This window comes from Salmo salar, chromosome 01 (genome assembly GCF_965601325.2).
Source record: "Salmo salar chromosome 01, fSalSal1, whole genome shotgun sequence".
Lineage (NCBI taxonomy): Eukaryota > Metazoa > Chordata > Actinopteri > Salmoniformes > Salmonidae > Salmo > Salmo salar.
In genome coordinates, this window is record NC_138291.1 from 138913176 (window position 1) to 138933887 (window position 20712).

Sequence of the window (20712 nt, forward strand, 5' to 3'; positions counted from 1 at the left end):
CAGTTGTACAACTGAAATGCCTCTTCCGCACAAAGACCAGGGAGGTTTTCCAATGCCTTGCAAAGAAGAGCACCTGTTGGTAGATAGTTTTTAAAAAAAGCAGACATTGAATATCCCTTTGAGCTTGGTGAAGTTGTTAATTACAGTTTGGATGGTGTATCACTACACCCAGTTACTACAAAGATACAGGCATCCATGCTAATTCAGTTGCCGGAGAGGATTGAACCGCTCAGGGATTTCACCATGAGGCCAATGGGGACTTTAAAACAGTTACAGAGTTTAATGGCTGTGATAGGAGAAAACTGAGGATGGCTCAACAACATTGTAGTGACTCCACTATACTAACCTAATTGACAGAGTGAAAAGAAGGAAGCCTGTACAGAATATATATATTCCAAAACATGCATCCTGTTTGCAACAAGGCACTAAAGTAAAACATTTATTTTTGTCCTGAATTAAAAAGTGTTATGTTTAGGGCAAATCCAATACAACACATTACTGAGTACCACTCTCCATATTTTCAAGGGTAGTGGTGGCTGCATCATGTTATGGGTATGCTTGTAATCGTTAAGGACTGGGGAGTTTTTCCGGATAAAAAAAAAAGGAATGTAGCTAAGCACTGGCAAAATTCTAGAGGAACACCTGGTTCAGTCTGCTTTCCATCAGACACTGGGAGATGAATTCACCTTTCAGCAGAACAATAACCTAAAACACCAAGGCCACATGTACACTGGAGTTGCTTACCAAGCAGACAGTGAATGTTCCTGATTGGCTAAGTTAGAGTTTCTACTTGAAAATGTATGGCAAGACCTGAAAATGGTTGTCTAAAAATGATCAACAACCAATTTGACAGAGCTTGAAACAATTGTAAAATATTAATAGGCAAATGTTGCACAATCCAGGTGTGGAAAGCTCTTGAGACTTACCCATAAAGACTCACAGCTGTAATTGCTGTCGAAGGTGCTTCTACAAAGTATTGACTCAGGGATGTGAATACTTACGTAAAATTATATATTTCTGTATTTTATTTCCAATACATTTGCAAAAAGATTCTAAATGTGTTTTCACTTTGTCATTATGGGGTATTGCGTGTAGACAGGTGAGAAAAACATCTCTTTAATCCATTTCAAATTCAGGCTGTAACACAACAAATGTGGAGTAAGTCAAGGGGTATGAATACTTTGGTGAGCAGGTAAGAGGTGAAGACTTTGCCAGAGCCCCATTGATGGGAATAGCAGCATAGATCAGCTCTTGGCCCCTCATCATAGATACTGGTCGGTCATACAGACACACACACATTCACACATTCACTCTCACACACACACAGAGAGAGCACTGATTACATTATCAATGGTGGTTATGATTAGGCTGGTGGAACCAACCTGATCGTTGTGTTCACCTTTCTATTTCACTTCAGATATGGGCGGAAGGCGGCAGGTAGCCTAGTGGTTAGAGCTTTGGACTAGTAACCGAAAGGTTGCAAGATCGAATCCCCGAGCTGACAAGGTAAAAATCTGTTGTTCTGCCCTTGAACAAGGCAGTTAACCCACTGTTCCTAGGCCGTCATTGAAAATAAGAATTTGTTCTTAACTGACTTGCCTAGTTAATTAAAGGTAAGTAAAATAAATATCATAAAATGTGAATTGAAACAAGCGATAAGCTTGTTCCACCAGGCTAGGTTATGCCAGTTTACATAAAATATGTTTCACAATTGGCTTATCAGAGTAATGAAGTGGGTTACTTTCTGTATTTGTACAAATGATGAGCCTGTGAAAGCTATTGTCACTGACAGGTGAAGGTTAATGTCCGGATACTTGCCAACATGTGGCAAGTATCACTGTTCCATTCTTAGGAATGCTCACAGCGAAGACATGTCTGCATGATGCTGATCAGGGCCCCCTTGCTGGTCTTCTCTATGCTGTACGTGTTCAACTGAAAACTGGAAATCTCTTGAACAACTGCAGCAGGCAATCTTATGAGGTGGTGTTGAATGAGAGGACCTCTGACATGTTGATATAATAGATAGCCAAGTGGTAAATTGCATTTTGTTCTAATGCACTTCACAACCAAAATGACTACTAATTGCATCTGCTTAGCTGGGGAATTATCCTACTATTTTATCAAGTCAGGTATTTTTTTATACAACTTTTAACATTTCATATAATACACATTACCTGTTGTTGTTGATGAAAGTAGGAAAATAATTAGTAGGAAACAACTGCCATATTATGATGTCATCAAATGTACTTTAGAGAGATGGCATTGTTGCCATTACTGTTACCATCAAAGGTCCCATGTGGCTCAGTTGGTAGAGCATGGTGTTTGCAACGCCAGGGTTGGGGGTTCGATTCCCACAGGGGACCAGTACGGGAGAAACATTTTTTTATGAAATGTATGCATTCACTACTGTAAGTCGCTCTGGATAAGAGCGTTTGCTAAATGACTAAAATGTTTAAAAAAATAATCAAAAAAGCTAACTATGCTTATCTTTTTTTATTATTTTTTTATTTTTTTAGGGGTGGATCAGCTTAATATTGCGGAAAGAATATTGCTTCCATCAATGTAATTGTCAGCATCATTTCCAATCCCCCATTTATTTTTTGGGTAAATATATATATCCATACACGCATGCATACATATATACATACACATACCTATATAGACATACATACTTTTTTAAAGAATATACCTTTATTATTATTCCCCGCAAACCCTACCACCGACCGCCCAATTGGAGTAAACTAATAAGCACTTCGGCTTTTACCTTCAATTTATTCATCTTATACACATTTTCCACACACAGTCTATTTTACAATAGTTATTTTTTGTTTGTTTTTAGTCCTTCCTCTATTTCTGATGTCCATCCAGTTTGATTTCTATTTGTAACTGTGCTATATCACAAAAGTTCTGAACCTATATACATTTTACAGACCCCGTATGTTTTACATTGTTTATCTTGTTATTAGTCTCACCCTTCAGCTCCATTCAACCCTTCCCATCTATCCATCAACATCATCCATTTCGGATTTCTATTTGCCATATAATTTCAATTGAAAAATTCTAAGTTTTGAATCCGGCATTGTTTTGCGTATCAATTCATAAACCATGTGCCATGGAATGGGCACATCGCAATTCTCTTCAACTATTTTGCAATTTATATGGCACAGCTATCAGTTTTTTGGTCCTTAAATGAAATTGGTATATGTTTTTATTTATCACACTTTTCTTTAACCATTTATGTTCTTTAATACAGGGCCGACATACAAGTTCCTTACTTTTTTCCCCTTCTACTTGCCTCTTCCATTTTTGTGGTAATGCTGCAATTAATTGGGTGTAATTTTGGGTAGAGCAGACATTTCCATATGTCTGTGTTAGCTGCATGTGTGACATCACCCCACCAGTCCTATTTATAATATCATTCACAAAAATTATACCTTTTTTTAAAACATTTCTTTAGAAAAATACATTTTTTTAATCAATTACTATATTTGAATTTAACCACAATATTTGTTGTATTATTTGGTGGTCTTTTTGGTCTTTTCAGGTGGATTAAACTGAAATTGCAACTAACTTTCTAAGGCTTATTTAAAAAATAAAGATATTTTGGAGATTATTTCCTTTTCAAACAACCGAAAGTGGGCAGGTGTAATCTGAATAAAGGGAAAAAGGCCCTTCTTGAACATAGGATGAGACATTTGTACCAATTTACTAGAAAACCAGTTTGGATTTAAATATAATTTTGGTATGACTGATGCCTTTAGTGAGAGGTCTTGCTTTACTATTGAATAATTTCTGCCCTCCGAATTCATATTCGTTATATAAATAGGCCCTTTTAATTTTATCTGGCTTGCCGTTCCAAATAAAATTAAATGTTTTTTGTTCATATCATTTAAAAAGCAGGTCACTAGGTGTAGGCAAAACCATAAGCAAATAGGTAAACTGTGATATGATTAAATAGTTAATCAGGGTGATTTTTCCACAAATAGACAGGTATTTTCCTTTCCATGGTAGCAAGATCTTATCTATTTTTGCTAACTTTCTATTAACATTTATTGGAGTGAGATCATTTCTTTCTTTTGGGATTTGTATACCGAGTATGTCCACATCTCCGCCAGACCATTTAATTGGTAAACTACATGGTAATGTAAAATTAGCATTTTTTTGTGATCCAATACGTAATATCATAATTTGGTTTTAATCCAGAGAGGATAGCAAAAGTATCTAGATCCTCTATGTGGCCGTGGAGAGATTCTAATTGTGGTTTTAAAAGAAAACATGAATCATCGGCGTATAACGACATATTGGTTTTTAAACCACAGATTTCTAATCCCTTAATATTATTGTTTGATCTAATCTTAACAGCTAACATTTCAATGGCAATAATAAATAAATATGCCGATGGTGGACAACCTTGTTTTACTCCTCTAGATAGTTTAAAACTTTCTGAGATGTAGCCATTATTTACTATTTTACACCTAGGGTTACTATACATAACTTTAACCCATTTTATAAGAGATTCCCCAAAATTGAAATATTCTAGGCATTTATATATAAACTCCAGTCATACTTTATCAAAAGCCTTTTCAAAATCAGCTATGAAAACCAGGCCTGGTGTCCCCGATATTTCATAGTATTCTATTGTTTCCAGTACTTGTCTTATATTATCTCCAATGTATCGTCCATGTAAAAAACCTGTCTGATTAGGATGAATAATATCTGACAATACTTTTTTAATTCTATGCGCCAAGCATTTTGCTAGGATTTTTGCATCACAACACTGAAGTGTAAGAGGTCTCCATTTTTTTAAATAGACTGGATCTTTATATAAACCATTTGGGTCCTGTCTCAGTAATAATGATATCAGACCTTCTTGTTGCATGTCTGATAATCTGCCATTTATATAGGAGTGGTTAAAACATGCTAATAATGGTCCTTTGACTATATCAAAAAAAGTTTTGTATACTTCCACTGGTACGCCATCCAGCCCTGGGGTTTTCCCATCCTTAAAGGCCCCAATTGCATCAAGCAGTTCCTCCTCTGTAATTTGGCCTTCACATGAGTCTTTCTGTACAGATGTTAATTTTACATTATTATTAGGAAAAATCCATACAATTAGTTTCAGTTAGTGGAGATGGAGGAACCTGAAATGAAAATATATTCTTAAAGTACTTTACTTCCTCTTTCAAAATATCATTTGGTGAATCATGCGTGACTCCATCATTTGTAACAAGTTTTAATAAATTTTATTTGGTAGCATTTCTATATTGAAGATTGAAAAATAATTTGGTGCATTTTTCCCCATATTCCATCCAGTCTGCTTTATTTTTATAATATATTACACTGGATCTTTCTTGAATAAATTCCTCCATTTCTTTTTGTTTTTCCTCTAACTTATTCTGTGCCTCTATGGTACCGTTTTTATTGCTATCTAACTGTACTGTTAGTCCTTCAATTTCCACTGTTAATATGGACTCTTTTGATCTAAATTGCTTTTGTTTTATAGATGAGTACTGAATTGCATGGCCTCTTAAAGGCACACTTAAAAGTGTCCCATACAATAAGGGGATCTGCTGTACTTATGTCTGAAAAAGTCCGTTATAAATTCTTCTGTCCTAGTTCCAAACAATTTATCATCTAGTAGGCTTTGATTCAATTTCCAATATCCTCGCCCATGTGGATATTCTGTAAGAGTAATATATATGCCAATTATGTGATGATCCGACCGCATTCTGTCCCCTATCAACACTTTTTAAACTTTTGGTGCCAGAGAGAATGGCATAAGAAAGTAGTCAAGGCGACTAGCTTGATTAAGCCTCCGCCATGTATATCTCACTAGGTCAGGGTATTTAAGTCTCCATATATCCACTAATTCCAATATATCCATGACATTCATGATTTCCTTAAGTGCTTGAGGGTGATAGTTTGTAGTGTGATTTCCTTTCCGGTCCATAGAGGTATTTAAGATCGTATTAAAATCTCCCACCATAATAATAGAGTCTAGTGTTGTTTGTAGAGTTGATAAATTCTTATATATATTTTCAAAGAAGTTTGGATCATCATTATTCGGACCGTATAGGTTAATAAGCCATATCCGTTTATTGTCCAATAACATATTTCAAATAATCCATCTACCTTGATAATCTGTTTGGACAATTTGCACATATGGATAAAAATTACTGTTAATTAAAACCATCACCCCTTTTGAATTTCTTTTTCCACAAAACTTCATCTAAAATTGTTGAATGGGTTTCCTGTAAACAATAGATATTATATGCCTTCTCTTTTAGCCAGGTAAATACTGATCGTCTTTTCTTATTATCTGCTAGGCCATTACAATTGTAACTGGCTATACTTATTTCTCCACTTATCATAATGAGACACAACTTTAAATTCTATTTATGAAAATATATGTTTGTAAACGTACCATTAAAAAGTAACATGATGATTGAGTGTCTATATAGCTGTTCCATGATATTTGCATTGCTACTAAGTAAACCTCCAATTGGTCCCTACTATTCCTCCCGCTAAAAGCCTTCCTCATCCCTAGTTGGGTTGTCATCCCAATGCCCGGCAGACCACCCCCGATCCCCCGTATCCCATAGCCCTGAACAGACTGGGATCCATCCTTCGAAAAGAGCACACAGTGCCATTTACCGAATTGAAGTAAATCAATTGCCAAATGCATTTCCATCACCCTCACCTCGATTTGTATTATATGTAGCTGTGGATCATCCTCTATTGTACCTAACATCTTTTACTCCTTCGCAACAGTTGTGGGATACACACATACACCCACACACACTCAACCCTTTCCCCCACACAACCATAAGCTCACATTCTCCACAGTTGCACCACCCAGAGCCCAACTCAAGAAAGGTCTTGATTTACAAATGCATTTACAGTTGCAGCTGCATTAGAAGGCCTGCAAGACCGTGCAAAAAAAATGGCCAGAAATTGAGAGATTTGATTAACCATTGTCACATCCTAGATGATGGAGGTCAAATGTACACCTCTTCCCTGAAACACCCACAATACGGTCACCTGTATTGTCCATATTCCCAAGCATCTCCATGCAGTCAGACTTTTGATTTTGTGCCACTAGGGTCACAATAATATACCCCCCTCTCTGAATGTCCGAGTGTGTCCCCCTCCCCATGGGTTACTGCAGCTAGTGTTGCCGGCACTGCCACTGCCTCGGTGGGGGCACCCCACCGGAATCCCCACCGGCTACAAGGTCGTCATGGTTCTCATTAGCAGCTTTGAGAATTTTTTGTTTAGTATGCTCTCCCTTTAGGGGGCTTTGGCTTTGCAGGACCAACCCTGCCAAGCGGGCTCAGAATCTTCAGGGGGCAGTGCTGCTCTTGGTCTCTGACCGCATTTTGGCTGCATAGAGACCGCTTACAGCAGGCACATAAAACAGTTAGGGACTTCTCCTTAGTATCTGGGTCATTCAGGTGGGTGTCCAGGGTATAGGGTTGTTGACCGTACCATTAAATTTGGATCATAAATAAATAGATATAATTTATTTTAAAAATGTAGATCCCCATGATAGGACAATAAATAAATTAAAATTTATAATTTATTTTAAAACTGTTCCACCATGATAGGACAATAAATAAATAAATAAATAAATAAGACATAATTCATTATAAAAGTATATCCAACAATGCTAATCTTAGCTAGCTAAAATACAGTGGTCCCCTCAGACTTAGTTAGCTGGCTAAAGTTATACTGCATCTAAATTCAATCTGGCGACATCACAATCATGATAAAAGGTTTTCCTACTAATTATTTGTCTTCTTTTTAAATGTTATCATGTTTCCAAGCCAAATCCGAATTGTATTGATGTACGCTAACATTAGCCAGCTAGCTAGGTAGCTAGCTAGTTAAGTAGATAGCTAGGTAGTTGGTAGCTAGCTAGCTAGCTAGCTAATTAATGTCAGGTATGCTAGCAATGATAGTAGGGCTGGGCAATGTGGCCTTGTCACGATCGTGTGGAGAGACGAACCAAGGCGCAGCGTGATTAAAGTTCCACATATTTATTCAAGCGAAACTTCCAAACAAAAAGAAACAAACAACGAACCGTGACATCAGCGGTGCTACATGCACTAACTCAAAACAAGATCCGACAAAACACAGTGGGGAAATGGCTGCCTAAATATGATCCCCAATCAGAGACAACGATAAACGGATGCCTCTGATTGGGAACCATACCAGGTTAACATAGAAACGAAACAACCTAGATTACCCATCCTAGTCACACCCCGACCTAACCAACATAGAGAATAAAAGGCTCTCTATGGTCAGGGCGTGACAAGCCTAAAAATCATATCTCAATTTTTTTTCAAACTTATGGGTGATTCACAATATATATTGTATCTTGATTTTTTTTTCAAAATGAATTCTCTAAATAAGCTTTGTTGCACAATTAAAAGTCAATACACTGCATTTCAAACAGTCGGGAACAATCTAATTAATTCAGGGCTTGTAAAATTAAACCTAGGCTAAATATAAGCCTTCAACCATAAGACCCACTAATAATCAAAATAGTTTAACCTGCTTTTTTGCAATAATTAGTGATCTGGCTTTCAAGTCTGTCTATGAAAATGCCATTTTTGTTACAAATTTAACAAGAACAATGCACAATGCACATTCACTAAATTACCAACTTCTGGTCGCAGGCAATATAGAAGATTAACACAGGTGTCATAAGCAATCTCTCAAGCATAACTGCTAGTGAGTAGCCAGATAGTCTTTATATTTTAAGCCTAGCCAACTTGGATCTATTTGCTTGCTAAGAAGGTAGAACAGTTGAACTGTTATGAATACACCATTCTGTCTGTCTCCAAATGTTTGAACAACATAGTGTATGTAGCGAATTCGGGAGGTGTAGCCCCAACCGGGACTCGAACCCGGGTCCAATGGTTATCAAGCTAACTGTTACACCAAGAGGTCTGAACCTCTTGACAAGGTCGCAAGGTGTTGTTAATGTCGCTACAATAGCCTGTTCACTTTGTTTAGATGTTGAAATCAAGTGGCCTACCTGGATAAGAAGATTATTATATATTTTTTATTTAACTAGGCAAGTCAGTTAAGAACAAATTCTTATTTACAATGACGGCCTACCCCGGCCAAACCCGGATGATGCTGGGCCAGTTGTGCGCCGCCCTATGGGACTCCCAATCCCGGCCAGATGAGATCACGGCCGGATGCTTATTCCTCAGAATGAGAACGAGTTGCCAATTCCTTGTATAAAGGTAAATGCATCTTTTTATGCTCATTGCACATTTATAAAACACAGACTAGACAGTTTGGCTAGAATTCTGCTATTGGTACTGCAATGCTGCCCATGATAGAAACTGAACATTAATTGATACTCCTGTCTTAGTAGGGTCTGCTCGGTTCAAACTTTTGGGATTTGAGACAAAAAAAGTGAATCATTGCAAAGGTTACGTTCTCTATTACAGTAAAATAATGTCTCAATGTTTTTTGGTGTCCATATGACAGATTATGTTGTACTAAACCTAAAATGGAAATAGCGAGTTGAAACTGCTTGTCAGAGAGGAAGAAGATTATCTTTCGTTTTTGTTGTGAGTGGCACGAGAGGCGTTTACATTTTACATTTACATTTTAGTCATTTAGCAGACGCTCTTATCCAGAGCGACTTACAGTAGTGAATGCATACATTTCATACATTTTTTTCTGTGCTGGCCCCCCATGGGAATCGAACCCACAACCCTGGTGTTGCAAACACCATGCTCTACCAACTGAGCTACAGGGAAGGTGTTTGTGTGGGAATGGGAAGGTGTGCAGTGTACACAGCACAGAAGGAGCAAAGGAGACAAAACCAAAAAGACAAACACTCATAAAAACAGAAACAAATAAAAACCTTGGTTCTTGAGATGCTGGCATTTGGAACATCGTGCTAAAACATACATTTTAATCTAGATGATAGTGATAATAATTATCAAAATATACATAACCATATGCATAACCAGCAGTCTATGGTCTAGCTACCGGTATACTCACTACCACTGGGGACCAACGAACTCCAACCACCGATTCCTGATGATACGGTCATGCGTAATAGGCAGGGCATGCAAACCATCACTGTATATAGACTTTTTGTTTTCTTTTTTCTACTGTATTATTGACTGTATGTTTTGTTTGTTCCATGTGTAACTCTGTTGTTGTATGTGTCGAATTGCTATGCTTTATCTTGGCCAGGTCGCAGTTGCAAATGAGAACTTGTTCTCAACTAGCATACCTGGTTAAATAAAGGTGAAATAAATAAATACAAAATATATATTTTTTTTTAAATAGATTTTGGCTGTGCATCTTGCTGGAAGCATGCATTGCATGGTTAATCCGTATATGGCTTTTCAGTCTCAAATTGCCGTGATATTTGAATGTGTTGGTTGTGTGCAATGAAAAAACTGAGCCCCATTCAATGAAGGGAAGCGGAAGGGGAATTTGAACGTAGAGCTTGGCAAAAGGGGGCATGATTTGTTGACATAACTGTAATCCAAACTCAACCTTCATTTACTTGTGACACAGTGAGGTTCCAAACTCCATTTTAGCCCAAAATTATCGTATTTACACTTTGTAGTAAATTTTGACACTAGAGTAAATGTTTCTGACTCATATTGATGCCATATAGGCCATTTTCAAAGGGTTTAGTTGTTTTTTAGGGGCAGTCTCACTTTAATTCAGGGTTAGGTTTAAAATCAGATTTTATGACTTTATGGCTGTGCCAGCTAGTGACCACTCTGAAGAGCTGCCTCCTGGGAAATATTTATGATAATAAATCCCAGCCTGCAGCACGCCTATAATCAAAACCTATCAATTAAAATAGACATCTCTGTAATTTATATGGGACTGCCTGGGGCAATAACAGTGTTAATTTTGGTAACTATTTTAGATTTGGTCTTTTGACTAAAGTACATTTTTAGTCTTAGTCAAATTTACATTCTTATAATTTCATCCTTTTTAGTTTGAGTTAATATCAGTTAACTAAAACCCTGGACAACTTTAGGCTAGTTTTAGTCAGTCATCTTAGTCACACAGTCACCATTTTTTTTAAATTAAATAATTAATATTTACCTTTTAACTTCCATCATGTTCAGATTAAGATAGCCTTGTCCAATTAAACCTACTATCCCCTCCTATAGCTGGCACATTTCTATTGTGGCAGATTATAAACAATGCCAGCCATGATTTACCATATAGGCTTCGCCTTTGTAACAGGTTAAACAATTTAGGCATACAGTTCTTTTCTCCCGTTATAACCTTGGGATGGGGGTAAATAACAGTGATTCAGAGCCTGGGCCTCTCAGTATGGGCCTATTGGAACAGAGCATGGGCCTCTCAGTCAGACCTATCAATCAAACTGTCCTAACTTAACTTCCTATTGAAGTGGTGCATGGTCCGGGCAGCCTCGCCCCATGATGACAGAACATTTTAATTTATTTATTATCTATCTATTATTAATCAGTTCCATTCACTGGGGGTTCTGAGCAGTGCTGAAGGGAAGAGAGACATAACTCTCTCATAATTCTCATACAGAACAAGCTCTGATCCCATGTTTTAAAAATCCTTGAGGTGCATTTGAACAGATATAAACAAATAAATAGACCTAGCGGTGCTTTGTGCAGGTGCCATGAATGCTGATAGATATAACATATTAAATGTCTGTACTACACACATACGCTACCTGCTTTAATAGATAAGGTTACTAGATAACTAAGGCTAGCATATTCCTTCATGTGCACACCATGATTAGATTTTTCTGTATAACAAAAGAATATTCTTCAGTACATTTAAAAAAAATTATAACTGCATCATACTGCATTATACCCGAAGGCTATAAAGTATTACAAAAGGTTAATAAGTAGTAGATTGTTGCTCAGGCTATCTTTCTAAGTGGAACTCCTCTGTCTTTGTCTGGTTGTCCATAGCGATACCGCCCTGTCACTGTCAGCCGCTGCTTTATCCCCAACCTCTCATTTGCATTAATTAGCATGCACTGGAACACACCAGCTGCAGTGATGTGATTATTGTAAATTAGATAAGATTAACCAATTCAATTAACTTATTCTAATTCAGTCACAGACACAGCTCTAATCACGTTCCCCTGGTCACCAACATCTGTTCCAGTGTGTTCTGGGTCGTTCATTAGGCACCAAACGGAAGAAAATGTAGTGAAACCGAGAGGGTCTACCTTTCCTGAACATGTCCAATAAGAAACGTTCATTTTCATTTTTAATAGCAAAACATTTTGCTATATTTGGCTATGATGTGCCCTAGTGAATATGACCCTGGGGCCCATCTGTAGTGTGGTGTGGTGAGGGTTTAGGTGGAAGGAAATGGGGATGGTGCACCATGCACAGCATCTGTCAGTGGCATATTTAAGTCTGAAATAGGTTTTTCAAGGCTAACCTACCTCATTACACTAACATTTATTCATCTCCATGCCCCAAAAATGCCCCAGAATCAAAAGATTGAGCTCATAGACCCCTCCCTTCTTCTAACATCCCCTGAATTTCCATCTTCATCTTGGGTAGTAGCTACATCTCCAGAAATTCGCATTAAATATATGGAATGCATATAAAACAGGACTTGAAGCTGTTTCTTCATGCAAGGGGTGCGGTGCAATTAATTTATATCAGACATGTAAGCAGTTTCAATAACATCAGCTCCATGATCTACAGTCCCCTTAAAGCATAAAACAGTGAGTGGATAATACTATTTATTGCAGTCTCATTTTAAAACAGTTGAATCCTGTTGCTAAGTTATCACGTTTGTTTTGAATGTTTGCTGCCGATGAGACTTGTTTAAGGTCCAATGCAGCCGTTTTTATCTCTATCAAATCATTTCTGGGTAACAATTAAGTACCTTATTGTGATGGTTTTCAATTAAAATGGTCAAGACTTTTGCTAGGACTGTCTGGGAGTGGTCTGAGTGAGGTGCCTAAATGGATGAACCTATGGGAGGGATATGTAACCTGAGAACTAGCTGTTATTGAGAGGTTTGAAACTCTTTGTTATTGGTCTATTCATTTATACCACGTAGTGATGTCACCGGGCGGGCCAAAACTCCATCCCACCAAAATATGCTGAAATTTAAGGCAGTCTTTTCAAACAGATCTTACACTAATTGGGCATTATCATAATTTTCCCAATTTCCCAGTGTTATTCCAACCTCATAGTGTGGAAATATAGATCAAATACAGGAAAATCACATTTTGACTGCACTGGGACTTTAAATTATTAAAAGAACAGAGGAAGAGAAACATTGTGGTCAATCTGTTTTCCTCCTTATGATGGTTCCCAAGAGAAGCCTAAGCTGCAATGACATTATGAGCTCTGACACAAAATCATAGCAAAGCATGGGCTCACTTTGACAACAATGCAAATAATGATTTTATAATAGAAGTTTGCATTCATGATCATAAGAAGCTCAACAACATCCCATCAGATAGACACTACTGTGCCGTAGCTGCTATAACCAATGATAAACACATGAATATATGTATGTCTTTATCAGAAGAAAATATATAATGTTGTGACATACACCAGATAGATGCCGTGAAATGTGTTGTTTTACAGGGTCAGACATATTAGTATGGCACCCCTAGAGCAAATTAGAGTTAGGTGCCTTGCCCAAGGGTACATAAACAGTTTTTTCACCTTGTCAGGTATTTGAACCAGCAACCTTTCAGTTACTGGCCCAACACTCTAACCACTAGGCCACCCAGTGAATATACTGTATAACCATGACACTTGTAGGTTGTAGATGTGGATTGTTATTTTTGAGATGAAGACATGTTCCAATATCCACACTAGCATACTACTTTGAATGCATACCTTTCCTTCAAAGTCATATACTAGTGTGGGTGTTGGAACATATCTAGTTAGCTTCATATACTATAGGTTATTCTTGTTTGAGACCTCCACAGTGTTTATATTACACATTGTCACGTAGGGTAATTGTACATGTGTTCAGAGCGGCATTGAACATGCTCAATGACTAGCCACTGAAAAGGCTGTTTAAAGCAGGATGTTCTATTATAAACCCACTGCTGAGGTTTGTTGGGAAGTGATGTCACTGTACTCTGCTAGAAATGTTTCTATATAGAACCAAAAAGCACCGTTATTTTAGCAGTGTACTTTGTCTTTTCTTTCAACCACTTATGTTATGTCACATTATACAACAGGGTTCCCCAACTGGTGGGCCGCGGGACTAATTTGGCCCGGGGGTGGTTTTGTTTGGACCCCAAGTTTTCTGAGCAAAAGCAATCTTTTTAGAATTTTCATTGTTGGTCATAAAAGACTGTAAAAACACCAGGAAATCGTCTGTAAGTGATTTTAATTTTGGAAATCTGTTTCCAAGTATTCTTACTCATAATAGAGAGACACGTGATCATATACAAATGTAAGCAAGGTTCTAGTCAAATATTATATATGTTTGGGCTTCTTGCGGTCAATTTGCAGTCTACACATTTTTGTAATTATGTTCCGGCCCCGCAACCATCTGCTCAATAAAAAGTTGTCCTGCAGCAGAATCTAGTTGATGATCCTGGTTGTATTATGCCTAATCAGTGTGACATAAGGACATTGTGCAGGCCAGGCAGTGTTGCAAGGAGATACAGTGCTTTTATTTTATTTCAAGCACTTATGTCGCATTGTAAGGCTGTTGGTTGTAGGTCTTGTAGTTGATAAAGCTGACAATGCGTCATCAGTGCATTCGACTGCAAACTTTAATACTGAGACTCTGCATAACTCATAACGGGATATAAAATAAATAATATGTGGATGAGGGAATGGTGACACCTCCACACACTAGATCATGGTAGCTCTGACTTGTCTTCTACTCAGAAGCCTTTGCTTTAATACAGTAGCCAATTAGAACACAGGTATGGGTGGATCACAATAAAAGTCCTATTCATATCACATCACATTCCTGTCCCACAGCATTATGCATCATCAACGTCCCATAAGGACTTTGTGCACAGAAATCCAGGCAGTCTTGCAGGAAGTTACCCAAATCAGATGTTCATTGATGTGTGCTATAGGCCCAACAAGATAAAAATACCCACCAAAGACTGTCTGCAAATCCAAAATGCCAGTACAGTCAGTATAAGATAATTCATAAAAGCCAGCATGCTGTGACCTGTTCTAACTCCATGTTTTATTGATGCAGATGTTAATGACTCACACAGTCACACTCCTTTTCAACAAGACAGTTTGGATAAAAGTTGGTTTTAATGTGGCTTCAGTATTACGCCAGAATTTGCATGACTGAACATCCCTCTCTGGAGCTGCCTGCATTCTGTCCAATACACTGACTGCACACTGCACACACACACAATTACTGAATACTCATGCTCAAGGTAGCTTGTTACAGAACATACTGTAATTGTTACCGTACACATAGGCTACTAGTTACATATGGTATATTACGTATGGTACTACTTATGTAAACAAATATAATCATTATGGCAGTACTTTTTGTATGTAATTAAATGTCTTCTGTTTGTGTTTTTTTGTTTGTTTGCAGTATTGGCTTGACCCCTCAAAAACCCTTTCAGAACACAAAGATTTAATAACGAGTAAGTATCTCCTCTTCTTTCTGCGTTGAGTTGAATGTCTCTCAGCTGTTTGGATACAGTGATTTACAGTAGAAGGTTGCTGCAGTTAGTGAAATAGAAGGCTCTCTCTCCTTCTCTCTGACTTTCTCTCTCTCTCCCTTTCTCTCAGCGGGGCCTCCATACACACTCTATTTTGGGGTCAAGTTTTATGCTGAGGATCCCTGCAAGCTAAAAGAAGAAATAACAAGGTGTGCATTGTCAGGACTTCTCATGTCTCACTATTGTGTACTTAATTGGCTAGCACCTCCACACATGCAAAATAGCCTACATGTAGCACGGCCTACATACATTCACAGTACCAAGGTAACAAAACTAATCATGAAAAACTATTCAGTAAAGTTACATTTATTTTTATTTCACCCTTATTTAACCAGGTAGGCCAGTTGAGAACAAGTTCTCATTTGCGACCTGGCCAAGATAAAGCAAAGCAGTGCGACAAAAACAACAACACAGAGTTACACATAAACAATCGTACAGTCAATAACACAAAAGAAAAGAAAAATAGAAAAATCTATGTACAGTGTGTGCAAATGTAGAAGAGTAGGGAGGTAGGCAATAAATAGGCCCTAGAGGCGAAAATAATTACAATTTAGCTTTAATACTGGAGTGATGTGCAGATGATGATGTGCAAGTAGAGATACTGGGGTGAAAAAGAGCAAGAGGGTAAGTAATAATATGGGGATGAGGTAGTCGGATGTGTGATTTACAGATTGGCTGTGTACAGGTACAGTGATCGGTAAGCTGCTCAGACAGCTGATGCTTAAAATTAGAGAGGGAGATATAAGACTCCAGCTTCAGAGATGTTTGCAATTCATTCCAGTCATTGGCAGCAGAGAACTGGAAGGAAAGGCGGAAAGGCTTTGGGGATGACCAGTGCAATATACCTGCTGGAGCACGTGCTATGGGTGGGTGTTGCTATGGTGACCAGTAAGCTGAGAAAAGGCGGGGCTTTACCTAGCAAAGACTTATAGATGACCTGGAGCCAGTGGGTTTGGCGACGGATATGTAGTCAGGGCCAGTCAACGAGATCATACAAGTCGCAGTGGTGGGTAGTATATGGGGCTTTGGTGACAAAACGGATAACACTGTGATAGACTACATCCAGTTTGCTGAGTAGAGTGCTGGGGGCTATTTTGTAAATTACATCGCCGAACTCAAGAATCGGTAGGATAGTCAGTTTTACGAGGGTATGTTTGGCGGCATGAGTGAAGGATGCTTTGTTGCGAAATAGGAAGCCGATTCTAGATTTAATTTTGGATTAGAGATGCTTAATGTGAGTCTGGAAGGAGAGTTTACAGTCTAACCAGACACCTAGGTATTTATGGTTGTCCACATATTCTAAGTCAGAACCGTCCAGAGTAGTGATGCTAGTCGGGCGGGAGGGTGCAGGCAACAATCGGTTGAGGAGAATGCACTTAGTTTTACTAGCATTTAAAAGCAGTTGGAGGCCATGGAAGGAGTGTTGTATGCCATTGAAGCTCGTTTGGAGGCTTGTTAGCACAGTGTCCAAAGAAGGGCCAGATATATACAGAATGGTGTCGTCTGTATAGAAGTGGATCAGAGAATCACCAGCAGCAAGAGCGACATTATTGATATATACAGAGAAAAGAGTCGCCCCGAGAATTGAACCCTGTGGCACCCCCATAGACTGCCAGAGGTCTGGACAACAGGCCCTCTGATTTGACACGCTGAACTCTATCTGAGAAGTAGTTGGTGAACCAGGTGAGGCAGTCATTTGAGAAGCCAAGGCTATTGAGTCTGCCGATAAGAATGCGGTGATTGACAGCGTCGAAAGCCTTGGCCAGGTCAATGAAGACGGCTGCACAGTACTGTCTTTTACCGATGGCGATTATGATATCATTTAGGACCTTCAGCGTGGCTGAGGTGCACCCATGACCAGCTTGGAAACCAGATTGCATAGCGGAGAAGGTACGGTGGGATTCAAAATGGTCGGTGATCTGTTTATTAACTTGGCTTTCGAAGATTTTGAAAAGGCAGGGCAGGATGGATATAGGTCTATAACAGTTTGGGTCTAGAGTGTCTCCCCCTTTGAAGAGGGATGACCGCGGCAGCTTTCCAATCTTTGGGGATCTCAGACAATACGAAAGAGGTTGAATAGGCTAATAATAGGGGTTGCAACAATTTCGGCGGATCATTTTAGAAAGAGAGGGTCCAGATTGTCTAGCCCAGCTGATTTGTAGGGATCCAGATTTTGCAGTTCTTTCAGAACATCAGCTGTCTGGATTTGGGTGAAGGAGAAGCGGGGCAAGTTGGGCAAGTTGCTGCAGAGGGTGCTGAGATGTTGGCCAGGGTAGGAGTAGCCAGGCGGAAAGCATGGCCAGCTGTGGAAAAATGCTTATTGAAATTATCAATTATCGTAGATTTATCAGTGGGGACAGTGTTTCCTATCCTCAGTGCAGTGGGCAGCTGGAAGGAGGTGCTCTTATTCTCCATGGACTTTATAGTGCCCCAAAACGTTTTGTAATTAGTGCTACAGGAAGCACATTTTTTGCTTGAAAAAGCTAGCCTTAGCTTTCCTAACTGACTGAGCATATTGGTTCCTGACTTCCCTGAAAAGTTGCATATCGTGGGGGCTATTCGATGCTAATGCAGAACACCACAGGATGTTTTTTGTGCTGGTCAAGGGCAGTCAAGTCTGGGGTGAACCAAGGGCTATATCTGTTCTTAGTTCTACATTTTTTGAATGGGGCATGCTTATTTAAGTTGGAGAGGAAAGCACTTTTGAAGAGCAACCAGGCATCCTTTACTGACAGGATGAGGTCAATATCCTTCCATGATACACGGGCCAGGTCATTTAGAAAGGCCTGCTCGCTGAAGTGTTTTAGGGAGCGTTTGACAGTGATGAGGGGTGGTCGTTTGACCGCGAACCCAGTACGCACGCAGGCAATGAGGCAGTGATCGCTGAGATCCTGGTTGAAGACAGCAGAGGTGTATTTGGAGGGCAGGTTGGCCAGGATGATATCTAAGAGGGTGCCTATGGTTACGGATCTAGGGTTGTACCTGGTAGGTTCCTTGATGATTTGTGTGAGATTGAGGGCATCTAGTTTAGATTATAGGACGGCTGAGGTGTTAAGCATATCCCAGTTTAGGTCACCTAACAGTACGAACTCTGAAGATAGATGGGGGGCGATCAATTCACATATGGTGTCCAGGGCACAACTGGGGGCCAAGGGGGATCTATAACAAACAGCAACGGTGAGAGACTTGTTTCTGGAAAGGTGGATTTTTAAAAGTAGAAGCTTGAATTGTTTGGGCACAGATCTGGATAGTATGACAGAACTCTGCAGGCTGTCTCTGCAGTAGATTACAACTCCGCCCCCTTTGGCAGTTCTATCTTGTCGGAAAACGTTATAGTTAGGGATGGAAATTTCTGGATTTTTGGTGGCCTTCCTAAGCCAGGATTCAGACACAGCTAGGACATCCGGTTTGGAGTGTGCTAAAGCAGTGAATAAAACAAACTTAGGGAGGAGGCTTCTAATGTTAACATGCATGAAACCAAGGCTTTTACGGTTGCAGAAGTCAACAAATGAGAGCGCCTGGGGAATGGGAGTGATGCTGGGGGCTGCAGGGCCTGGGTTAACCTCTACATCACCAGAGGAACAAAGGAGGAGTAGCATAAGAGTACGGCTAAAGGCTAAAAGAACTGGTCGTCTAGTGTGTTCGGAACAGAGATTAAAAGGAGCAGGTTTCTGGGCGCGGAAGAGTAGATTCAAGGCATAATGTACAGACAAGGGTATGGTAGGATGTGAGTACAGTGGAGGTAAAGCCTAGGCATTGAGTGATGATGAGAGAGGTTTTGTCTCTAGAGGCACCATTTAAGCCAGGTACAGTCACCGCATGTGTGGGGGGTGGAACATTAAGGGCTAGCTAAGGCATATTGAGCATGGCTGGAGGCTCTACAGTGAAATAAGACAAAAATTACTAACCAAAACAGCAATAGACAAGGCATATTGACATTAGGGAGAGGCATGTGTAGCCGAGTGGTCATAGGGTCCAGTGAGTAGCTAGGCGAGCTGGAGGCATGGCGATTCACACAGTTAGCAGGCCGGGGCTAGCAGCAGGCTAGTAGATGGTCCTCAGGGTGACGTTGCAACGGGAGAGTCTGTTGAAACCACCTCGGATGGTTACATCAACAGACCAGTCGTGATGGATCGGCGGGGCTCCGTGTCAGCAGCAAAGCGTCCAGGCCAATTGGCAAAAGAGGTAATTGAAGCCCAGGGATTGCTTGATGGAATCTCTTCGGCTAGCCGGGAGATGGGCCTAGTTCAAGGCTAGCTCCAGGCTAACTGGTACTTGCTTCGGGACAGAGACGTTAGACAGGAGTAGCCACTCGGATAGCAGCTAGCTAGCTGCGATGATCCGGAGTAAAGGTTCAGAGCTTGCGTTAGGAATCTAGAGATGTGATAGAGACTGTGGTAGAAACTGAAATAAAATAATTAGAAAAACCACAAGTATACTGAAACTATCTTTGACTCCAAAACAAACTAAAATTAAATAAAAACCATTGTGAATTATGTTCAGTTTAAGTTTTCTTTATCTAAATTTTGCTCAAAAATCTAATGGGGTTTTCAAGCTTTTTTTCAAGCTTCTGAATTTGGCAGGTCACATTGAGATTTGACGCGTTTGAGTGGTAAGGCTAAAGCAACCGACTGTAGACTAAAGTTGAGGTCGGGGAGGTGCGGCAGTCGAAAGTCAGGCACTATGTGGGTTTCCAGCAGCAACGCTCAGAACAACATGGCAGTGTTGCTATTATTTATAATAAACGTTTTTCTTTCTCTCTGTCTCCAACCCCCATATCATACACTCAAAAACTGAAATAATATGGGTGTACGTTGTACAATCAATTAGTGAGAAGGAGATCTAAGAGGATTTGAATGTTATAAGCAACATGATACTTCCATATAGCTAGGGCCAGGCATTTTGACCGTTATTCTTATCAGCAACCTATGCTTTAGCCTAATGCACCAAATTATCTCAAGGACATTATCAACATAAATATTTAACTTATTCATTGTCTGTTATCAACATTATATGAAAATTAT

The 20712-nt window shown here is 39.3% G+C and overlaps 1 protein-coding gene across 2 annotated transcripts in view; it reads left to right on the forward strand.

The window, feature by feature from the left end:
- The window catches only part of LOC106561913 (band 4.1-like protein 4), a 98655-nt gene that overhangs the window by 45597 nt on the left and 32346 nt on the right, over positions 1-20712 (forward strand). For both annotated transcript variants that reach the window (XM_014126271.3, XM_014126282.3), the window contains exons 4-5: positions 15559-15610; positions 15759-15837. In XM_014126271.3, the coding sequence (XP_013981746.1) occupies positions 15559-15610; positions 15759-15837 (131 nt within the window). The remainder of the gene's footprint in view (positions 1-15558; positions 15611-15758; positions 15838-20712) is intronic.